This window comes from Micropterus dolomieu, linkage group LG14, assembly GCF_021292245.1.
Source record: "Micropterus dolomieu isolate WLL.071019.BEF.003 ecotype Adirondacks linkage group LG14, ASM2129224v1, whole genome shotgun sequence".
NCBI classification, from domain to species: Eukaryota; Metazoa; Chordata; class Actinopteri; order Centrarchiformes; family Centrarchidae; genus Micropterus; species Micropterus dolomieu.
In genome coordinates, this window is record NC_060163.1 from 4,442,662 (window position 1) to 4,453,395 (window position 10,734).

The 10,734-nt window shown below is 40.7% G+C and overlaps 1 protein-coding gene across 1 annotated transcript in view; it reads right to left on the minus strand.

The window, feature by feature from the left end:
• Nucleotides 1-10,734, minus strand: part of LOC123983449 (dynein axonemal heavy chain 9-like) — a 137,072-nt gene that overhangs the window by 37,563 nt on the left and 88,775 nt on the right. The window contains 8 exon segments of the mRNA XM_046069706.1: nucleotides 982-1,104; nucleotides 1,192-1,427; nucleotides 2,324-2,512; nucleotides 3,914-4,033; nucleotides 5,148-5,342; nucleotides 6,145-6,375; nucleotides 6,947-7,126; nucleotides 7,752-7,832. Of these exon segments, the coding sequence (XP_045925662.1) occupies nucleotides 982-1,104; nucleotides 1,192-1,427; nucleotides 2,324-2,512; nucleotides 3,914-4,033; nucleotides 5,148-5,342; nucleotides 6,145-6,375; nucleotides 6,947-7,126; nucleotides 7,752-7,832 (1,355 nt within the window).

Consider the following 10,734-nt stretch of genomic DNA (forward strand, 5'->3'; position numbering starts at 1 on the left):
ACTTGAAGGGAAAAGGTATTTATTGACTTTGTTATAGCTTGGGGTAGTTGCTAATTTACTTTAAAGGGCTATTTCTCCAGCACCTATATCTGAAATAGATGAAGACAGCTGTTACAACTAGGTTCCAACCTGTATTAGTTTTTGTAAAGTTGATAGTAGTAATAATAATTTTGATTGACGCTGCAATCTTCACATTTTGTGTCAGTTTCTAATGTTTTCTATAAGTTTAAATTTCAGAACATATAAGCTATCTATGTTTTTTTGCTGATAATGTTCCAATATGTACTAATGGAAAGTCAGTATTAGACCATCGTGACAATGAAACTTTTCACTCAAAGTAATGACAGTAATAACATTCTGCATTGCATATTTGTGTGAATGCATTTCGATCAATTATCAGTATTGATAACTTTAGGTCAGACCAAACCTTGGTTTTCTAATGGAGGGCCAATATAAGCATATATTTAACAAAAACTATTTACGTATTTGCTATAAAGTCACTACATGTCTCAGCCATGCAATGTACTAGAGGTGGTTGTATAGATGTTTTAGATTACTTTTTATGAAAAAAAAAGTGCAATTTAAATCCAGAGGGTTGAGGGTTTATGTAGTCATGCATTAAGCCACTGACCTTACTTTTATAGTCTTTTGTCCCTTAACATTACTTACCAGTGATTTAGTGTTCAAATGTTTAAAATGCATCTATCCCAATTCCAGCCAACTCCTAGTCAAGCTCCTAGGGTCCGTTCAAAATAGCAATCAGTATGTACTGCATACTGCCTACTAAAGTAACAATTATGTAAGCCATTACCAGCAGACTGTTCACACTGAAGTATACTCAAGCGAGACAGTCATGTAGCTGCTTCATCACAATTGCGCAATCTGAAGGGACACAATCAATTTTGGGGCAGTTGAGTCTGTCCAGAAAGCTCACAGCGCTACTCTAATATGCATCCTGGCAATTCTTGAGGTGTTCTTTACCTGCCCTTCTTAATGGTTTCTCTGCCCAGCAAAGGTCCAAGAACAGGATCCAACGTTTCCTCCAGGTTCTCTATCAGAACCACATCACCTTCTGCCAGTGCTCTCTCTATGGCATCCAGGTACCTTTTCAGGGCAAAAGAGCAGAATCCCCGCTGTCAAAGCCTTCTCCAAAGAAAGACCATGTGCACACTTCAATGTAAAGCCTCCTACCCTCTCTGTCCGATGCGGATCACGCGTAGGTCTTCGCCGTATTTGGTTTTGATCCACTTGATGCCTTGCAGCTGGGGGTCCACCATGAGGGGCCAGCGCTGGCAGGAAGTGAGAATGGTGGCATTCTCAGTGGACATCCTGTCAGCGGGCAGCCCCTCGTTCTGCCACGCAGCAACGCCCGCGTCGTCCGTCAGCATGGTCAGAGGGTCCAGGTCAGGGGTCACTGGGATGGGAACCTTACAGATGAAATCATATTTTGTGATGTGGTAAAGTCTTAAAAGTGGAACCTAAAGTTTCTGCTAAGCTTCTGTATGTTATACAGAACTATGGTTTCTTAATTAACCTTTTTTCTCCAGAAACAAATGGCAGTGTGAAGCTGGATTTATACTTGACACAAGCCGTTGTGGCCAAGTATGATTATGCAAGTGGGTTTTGCATGCTTTAATTGCTGTATCTACCCCACATTTATTGTGTTAACATTAGATCTTGTAAAACTAGCTTCATGTTGTATTCACTCTTAACAATCTCTGCCAGCACCTTGCACTGGCTTAAAGACAAACTGGTATCTTCCAACTTGAATTTTATGAGGTTATAATGGTTATGGTGACACTGTATTTGGAATGACATCACAAAAAAAAAGTTGTAACTGTGCATGTCAGACGATCAGAAAATGTTACAAATAAGCTGAGGTAGCTGCACAGCCTAACCATGATTGTACATACCTATATTAGGTCAAAGTTGACCAGGACGCTGGGGATGTAAGCTCATGGATTTATTAAATGAGCTGATTATGGCGCTGCCGATTGTTCCCCAGTGGCCACTATTGGTACTGCAGCCAAAAACTTTTCCACACAGACCACCATTATAAAAGAAACTGTTGGCATTACACCAGTAATTACTTTTGTGAGTACAATGTTGTAATAACCTGCAGAAATGAAAAACAGGTGTTTTCTTTAATGATGTCTTCCCGCTCAGTAATCCCCACTGGCTCAGAAACTGAAAAAACACAAGCAGCACCCAGCTGCAGCATGGCCCAACACGTAGTTACATTTTTGAGGAAGGGAACGTCAGCCATCACGTCTTAACGAACGTAAAGTATAATATAATTCCATTTTTTTCCAGGGCCACTCACCTCCAGCTGACTGAGATAAGGCCTCCAGGTGTTGTCCATGAGCTGAAGCCTGTAGCGTTTGGTGAAGTATCCCAGGTAGGAGATAAAGGCGGTGATGACGAGGACGTCCCCACACAGAGTCCTCTCCTGTTTCTTGAAGTTTTCTACGGCCTCAGCCCAGCGAACATTCTCTGACGCTAGACCTCCCACCTGAAACACAGGGGCCGAACGAGAGCACGTTGTTTTTTACACTGAAACTTACATTACTACAGCGAATTCCCCACAGGCATCCTGTAAAATTAAATCTAAATTAATCTTCGGCTGCCTTTATCGATGCACAGCATCATGAATACCAGGAAATCTCCAGAACAACAACGCCTTGCTACTTTCAAGTCCTTTTTTATTAGGTTTTCATATCTTTTATCACCTCTCTGCTCATGTACCAACTCCTCTACTCTTTACTGCAGCAATCATACAATTTCCCTTCAGGGATCAATAAAGTTCACCTTAATATCTTCCAAACTTTGGAGGCCCCATACTTTGATAGACTGTAACTTCTCAGCATAGATCACACTTTACACTTCGGCTAGTTGAAAGCATTTGTATTGATATTTGTGATTGACTAGCAGATCTTGTCCTTTTGTTGCTCCTGTCAGGCCTTTTGAAATCTTCCTCTGAATAATTTAGATTATCAGACTAACTGTGTCAACACTCATGGTTTTGTTGTGCTGCTGTCAGCAGGAGATTTCCAAACCAGAAGATGATGGAGGGATTTGTGTATGTGTGTGTAAACATATGAATTGAGCACCTAAGAAAGAGACAGTTGTTTTGGGGTATATATGTGTATAAATACATGCTTGTGCATTAAGGGTGTGATGCAATCTGTATTTGATTATGTCACACAAAATATAAATTGTTAGAAGTTGTTAGAAATCACGATTCTGCTTCAGTTTCAATTGTTTCCTGCTTCCATTTATACTCCTCATTTCCATATTTATGTTTAACAGCTTTTCAATCAGTGAAGCATGATTTGAATTCGAACCCCATCTTGAAGAAGTAAACAAGACTAAGAGTCTACAGCCATGCTAGTTTTTTGAGACGGCCTCCCATCTTTCGGCTTGTCATTCTCCATCTAGCGTCAAGTCACGCAAGATGCCAGACGCCAGACGCCAATATCAGATCATGAGGTTTGAATATCAGCGAAGCTTTATCCTGCGCTGCACTATAAATCTGACGAAGACATTTGAAAGGTTACTGAGGATAAACCACGTTGAATGTCTGATTTTCCAAACTTCAAATGATGTACTGTGTTTTTAGCCTACATTTTGACACATTCTTCATGAAAACTTAACGCTGTTTTGGGTGCTAGCAAATCCTGTTTGCACTGTACAGACTCTGAGAAGATGTGTCAGTTTTCTCTTCGAATCATGTGTTTATATTGGTTTACAGCATCTCAGAGAGAGACAGTCACACTAACAAATGTAGATAAAAGCTTGCACACATCTGTATCTATGTGAATGAAGGAGCAAGTGGGACAGATGGGCCAGACAGTGAGTTTGTGTGTTAGTGGGTAGCTGGTGCTCTGCGTGACCCTGCTGTTGCCCTCCTCACCAGGCGGTTGGCCAGGGAAATGGTGCGCGCGGTTGATTCTGCTTCCTGCTGGCACTTGAGCTTGTCTGCAGTGGCTTTCTCAAACTTGGCCGTCAGCTTGGCCAGGTTTTCATTCAGGTGCTGATAGGCCACAAACACGCAGACAGACACACACACACACACACAGACAGAGAGAAATTGGCACTTGTTAAAATACAGCGTGGTCAGAGAGAATCTTCAAAGACAAAGAACAAAGATTGCTAAAGTCTCTTTATGAAAAAAAAACCTTGTGAAGCGTGTGAAAAGTTGGGTAAAACTTATCATTCCCTTCGCTATGGATTTATTTGGCATATGGAAGCAATTAGCACAAGGACAAACAGGATTAATCGGTGGAGAGGCACACAGGTTCAGTAGATTAGTTTGAGGATTGCTAATTCCCCTTGGCTCCGAACCCACACTCCGCTCAAGCGATCTGATTGAGGGCTGAAAAATGACAGCGAGAAGTCACGCTGGATCTTATTAAGAGTCGTCAGTCTGCACTCCGCAGGGTTTGATGTAAGCAGCCGACGCCGCCGCAGAGTCCCGAGCACTGCGCTCTGCTGGGGCTCTCTGGCGCTCTGATGTGCTGAATGTCAAACGCCACTGAGAAACAATTATTTACAGCAGCTTTTATCAATAGGGTTTTTAGGTTGATGGATTTGGTTTTAGATTAATGAACAGTAAAAGCCTTTAATAGCACTTACACCAGCTTTGTATTGATGAAATGCTGGTGGTATATCATTACTGGCAGAGCTCGTGTGTCAACTGTCACTCAAGCCTTGATAAAATAATTCATATCCTGAATTTTTGCTCCAGCTCATAGCCTCTGGTTGTTGTTGTTTTTATTTTATTTACGTAACATCAAATTCTTATTATACTGCATATCGTCTGGGTTTGATAAAGTTGATGATCCACACTGATGTCTCAGAAATCTTTTATAGCTTGGTGCTGAGATTTTTCAGTCTGTATTTTTTGTACAAAAGCCAGCCCAGCCTCTAAAGTTTTATGACACTCTTTAGTGAGTGCGTTTCTGTGTCGAAGAAAAGACTATAAAACAAAGAAAGGACTTCAAAAACATTAAGTCCTTTCTCTAATAAAATGGTAATACAATTTCATAGATATTATCCTCTGGATTTTAGATACTGAAATTTCCTTCTTTTGAAACATCAAATAAACTTTTCTTTTCCCGTATCGTCAGTCCAATGCTATGACTTACATTGATCTTGCTTTTGATGGCGGCGAGCTTCTCCTGTGCAGCAGCCAGCTCTGCGTTGGCCTTGCTCAGAGCCTGACGCTTGGGCTCCACCTCGCAGTAAACCTCATAGAACTTGACAATGTTCAAAACCCAAGAGCACAGGCCAGCTGCCGCGTTCGACTTGGAGGCCACCAGTTCTGGCTGGAACTCTGGATCCTGGAGAAGACCGAAAAGATGGACAAGCAAACAAATGCAAAATAAAACACTGATCAAATGCCATCAGGCCCTGATACCCTGTCATACAATACCAAAATGACCACATTCAGTTTCAGTTGCAAGGCCTATCTAAAGTTTGCCACCATGAGCTACTGGTTATACCATTAAGTGACACTGTAGCAGAAAAAGCCCCAGGTGCTTATGATTTCAACTTTTCATTTGTAAGAGGAGGGTTGTATTTCTTTTTTCAAAAGTTACATAGTCTATATTTAACACTTTTCAAAGGCAGCGTGCAATATTTGCATTTTGTAGGTTCTTACAAGCTCTGTGACAATGTGTTTTTGGCCAAATAACACCCACCCCAGAAAAAACAAAACACAGTTAAACAGAACCTTAAACACAATGATTAAAGTCACATTATTTAGAAGTTAGAACTGTGGTTGATTTAAGTTCTTTTATAAGAAATATAAAATCACATTCCATTGTAGTCTGGAAACGGCATCTGCGTGATGTAAATTGTGAATTTAGAGTGAATTTCAGCTTTTTCTGCTGCAATACACCCGGTCTCCGCTCCATTGAACTCCATAATCAGGGCGGCTGTTAAATTTGTAATGCTTAATTAACTGGTTGATTTTCTATGGCTGTGTTTTGGACGCTCGGCAGCCATTATGTGCCACTGTCATTGTAGTCATGCCCCTGCTAAATTTCTGACTCATTAGTTGAACTTCCCAAGCGGCAGACATTGCACACTGTGCGCTGTTAGCGTCGACTTTAATGAATAAGGGCTAATTGAAACGCTCACCTGCAGGTAAGGCCGAATGGCTTTTAGGCAAGTGTCTGGGATGTTCTCCTTGTTGAAGTTTATCAGAGAGTCCAGGAACGAGTCCACTTTGGCCATCATCACCTTTGCGGCCTTCCAGCTGCGATCTTTTGGGACTTTGCCGCCGGGTGCCGACAGGACCATGACTGCAGCTGTGACGTTGGTCACCGCCGCCACCGGAGCGCCGAATGATTTCAACTCTGTCAGGTTGTTCTGAAGTAGGAGCGGCAGAGAGAATAATGGATGGGAAATGAAAAAAGAGCTATGATTTAATTGTGTTTGAACAACTGCATATCTCTGTGGTCTGCTGGGGGAAAAGAGAGAGAAAAAGGAAAGGATTAGAGTAAAGGAAGAAGAACCTGTGCTGACTTTGAGAAGACAACAGAGAATTCTAATTAGGGCATCTTTAGAGAGCTCTAAGCAGTGATTGAACTGTCTGTTCTGCTTGTTTGAACAGAGAGCACCTTTTAAACACAGAGGGTGTTTTTGAAAATCCCAGAGGCGGCTCAAAAACCTACACGGGATACGAGGATGAAGTAAAATGCCCGCAGAACATAGGAAAGACATTATTTTAGCAAAGACTTGGCTAAATCCTGTGATTCAATAATCTTTTATACAGTTCAAGGCTTGTGTGGACATAACTTATTCCACTGAAGCTGGGCAAACTAAATCAAATAAAGAGAAGAGAACACAACCCCTCTTAAAAAAAGAAGAAAACTAAGAGGGAAGAGTATGACGGAGCAAATCTATAAGGCACAGCAAGGGCAGCAAGAGACTAACTGACCTTATTGAGAGTGTTAAGGGCATCCTGAGCAGCTAGGAGAGCTGGTTCAGCCTTGGCTAAGTCCTCCTCGCAGTCTCTCTGTTTGCCGCTGACGACTACAGCAATGGCCGCCACCTTTTGCTCTTCCTCATCAGCTATTGCTTTCTCTTTGGACACCTTCTCAGTTTCTATCCCAACCACCTGGGGACAGCACACAGAATTTCTTTCTGGATTAATGGTGCAAGTTCAGTTAGTCAGTAAGTGTAAAACATGACCACACAAACACGTCATCGAGTGTTAAGTTTAAAATGAAGAGTGGAATTACAAGTGACTAAAATATGCATTGGGCAACTTCAAATGCTGACAAACTCCAAGTGGCAGCAAGTACCCAGAAAAACATTGTAGAGCATACTAATGTTTACCCCTCCGACCTATCTGAGATCGATCTATAACAGAAGATAACAGAAGATGAAAAAGATCAGAGGTTTAAGTCCAGCTCTCTCTGTATTTCTCACGCTGCAGTGAGCACTTTTTACACCCAACACCAGGATTCTATCTGTGGATTATCCAGTAAAGGGGACATTGGTGATGGAAGGACAAGCTGGTGCTAAATTCTTTAGATGCCATTTTTCATTTCTTTGAGTATCGCAAGCAAAATTCCATTCATCCCCATTGTATTGGGGTCACTGCACTTCATCCCGAGAACAGAGTTCCCAAAACCTGGGTAAAGAAAATCAAAACTATCTGCTCCACTAGAGGACAGTAACTGGGAAAATACAAACATTTAAAAATGATATTTTGTGCAGTGTGTCTTAAATGTTCTTGCCTGGATCAGCTTGTCAGCGTCCTCGTTCTTCTGCTTGAGTTCCACTTCTTGCGCAGCAAGCTTGGCCTTGAGGTCATCCACCTATCAGAAGATAAGACAGGGAGACCAAGAGGTCAGGGGGATGTGACTGGCTGATATTGCATTCTGGTCTAGTGAATATGATCTACAGTTCATTCATTCAGATCTCCAGTGTCTCCCAATTCAAATTCCATATATACTGTATGTATATATGTAAGCTTATGAATCTGCCCTCAGTTCAAACGTAAAGGTAACCTGTGGAGTTTTCTAATAAAGAAACAGCAGTAGTGGAAAATAAATTTACTCTGGTATTGTACTTAAGTAAAATTTATTTTGTATTGTATTTGTATTTGATACAAATTGGGATGCCATTCGCTTAGCATAGAAATAGATTGGAAGCAGAGGGAACCACGTAGCCTGGTTCTGTCTAAACGGAGTCTACGTAACAGCTGTGTGATAGAAATCAGTAGTAGAAACACAACAGGGAGTTTTAAAAGCTTGAAAATACAAGTCAGAATTGCATTGGGCTATAGGTCATCATTGTTCTTTATGAAGTGGATGTAAGGGGAGGACGCCCAGGTGAAAATAAAATTGGTCTGAAGTGTTTAGAAGCCGTGCTAGGAGTTTACCTAGTTCTACTTTTTATGCTAAGCTAGGCTAACCACTTCCTGTTACCACAGACTTAGAGGTTTATATCACTCTTCTCATCTCACTCTTGGAAAGAAAGCAATTTAGCACATTTCCCAACATGTTAACTATTCCTAAACGTTAAACAGGAATGCACACAAATCTGACAAACTTTGTCTAGTCTACATAAGATGGGAGGAAGAGAAGAACACATGCACCAATATGAGGGGAGTAGTCAGTAGAGCATAGGGGTGGGCTGCTGACAATAATCTATTTTTGTCTCATTAAATAGTATAAGTAGCAATCAGTGTGTATATCATGGGCACTAATGAATCTATCGCTATCATCTAATTGAATCTCTCAGGCGGTTTTGAAGGACTGATCGTTTGTTTTGTTGTTTGTACCCTTGCTGGCTCTTATTAGTAATACAATCGCTGATCGAGCTCGATGGCAATTTAATTGAAACCTAAACATCTTCTCAGTTCTTCAAAGTAATAAAGAGGATTCTGTGGCTTAGGAAAGTCAGAAAAATCCCCTTCACAAAGGGACTAAACCTTTGCGGATAACATTTCGTGCCCTGCAGGATTGTGCCACGGACCATGCATGTGACCTTTTAGCCATTACTAGAAAAAAAAACCTTATTCTGTCCAAGAAGATAAAGGGGCAGAAAAAGTGAATGGCATGCATCTCTGGACGAAAAAAGGCTTTGGGATCAAGAGCTGCTATCAGCACACACAAAAAACACACACACACACACACACACATAAAATGCACAGACCAAGGACGGTCATAAAGAGAAATTAAAGCTGTTACAAACTCCTCATAACTCCCCAACAAATAGGGCTCTGCATTACCGTCCGACTCCATCAAAATGTTGCACTGGGGAAATAAAAACAGACTGTTTTTCATCCTTGTCTTTCAGCTAATTAACAAACAGGAACTCAGGCCGGGGGGAAGACGGCCCTTTCAGGTTGTGACGATTCCACGCATAAGATTCGGTCGAACGTTAGATGAGCACCAAGTGAGCTATCAACATGATGAATGGGGGGGGAGGGGGGGAGGGGGGGAGGGAGGAAGAAGGACAAACTAATTGGTGGGAGACATGGGTAAGATTCAATACATCTGAGCGGCTTCTGTGTTTATCTACTGCAGATGGAAATCCAAGGAAAAAAAAAGCCAACAACACATCACTGTTCCTGTCTGTCTTTATAAAACAACCCACTCCCTGCTTCTGTTAATGTAGATTACAACAATTCTTTCTTAAAGCCAGATTAGAATTGATACCACAGCAAGAGACTTTACCATTCATCCACGGGTGGGATGGCTTATGGACTCGTGGTGACTAAGTATAGCTTCATTCATGCAACAAAGAGACATCTGGTAGTGTGTGTGTTTGGGAGGGGAGTATAATGTTTCCAGTTATTATCCTTTTAAAGGGAAACTTGTCATTTTTCTTTTTCCCAAAGCAAAGAGCTGTCAGCATGCAACTGATTTTGTTCAGAGATTAGGTTGGAACGATTACATTAACACCACTCTGGTCATTTGAGAAGTAACCTTCTAAATGCTACTACTACTTTAACTACTTGCACTACGACTCGTATCACAGTACTACTAATACTACTATCATTACAACTCGTACTAATATTTTATTTTATAATAATTATTTAACTGCAAGTACTTGTGTAGTGGTTGTAATTATTAGTAACTATGACTACTAGTATTACTGGTACTACTTCTATTACAACTCTATTAGTACAGCTGCTACTAATATTATTACAACTACTATTACTACTTGTACCATTACTAGTTTTAATAATTACTTTAATATTACTAGTATTACCACTAGTACTACTACTACTGTTACAACTGCTACTACTATTGCTACTTGCCACTATTAAACTTGAAAGAAATAATGATTTGACATTTATCGTGACAATAATTGATATTTTATGATATACATTTATTTATCGTGATAACATTTTTGGCTTTATCGCCAAGCCCTATGCTACTATTACCATTCCTACAGATACCATTACTGCTGCTGGTCCTAGTACTACTAAAATTAGTATTACAAATACTACTGCTACTATTTCTGCGTACTGCTTACTGCAACAACTACTACCAACACTACTAGGCCTATGCTCATTTCTATAACTACTATTACTTTTATTAGTACTACAACTATTACTACTCATACTGCTACAATTACTAAAACTGCTACCACTATAACTACTAGTATTACTACTTGTACTACTACTAAGTTGACCAAAGGTCTGAGGCACATGTTTCTGAGACAATGAGTGGGCGAGCACTAGAGTGTACTGTATCCACACACACA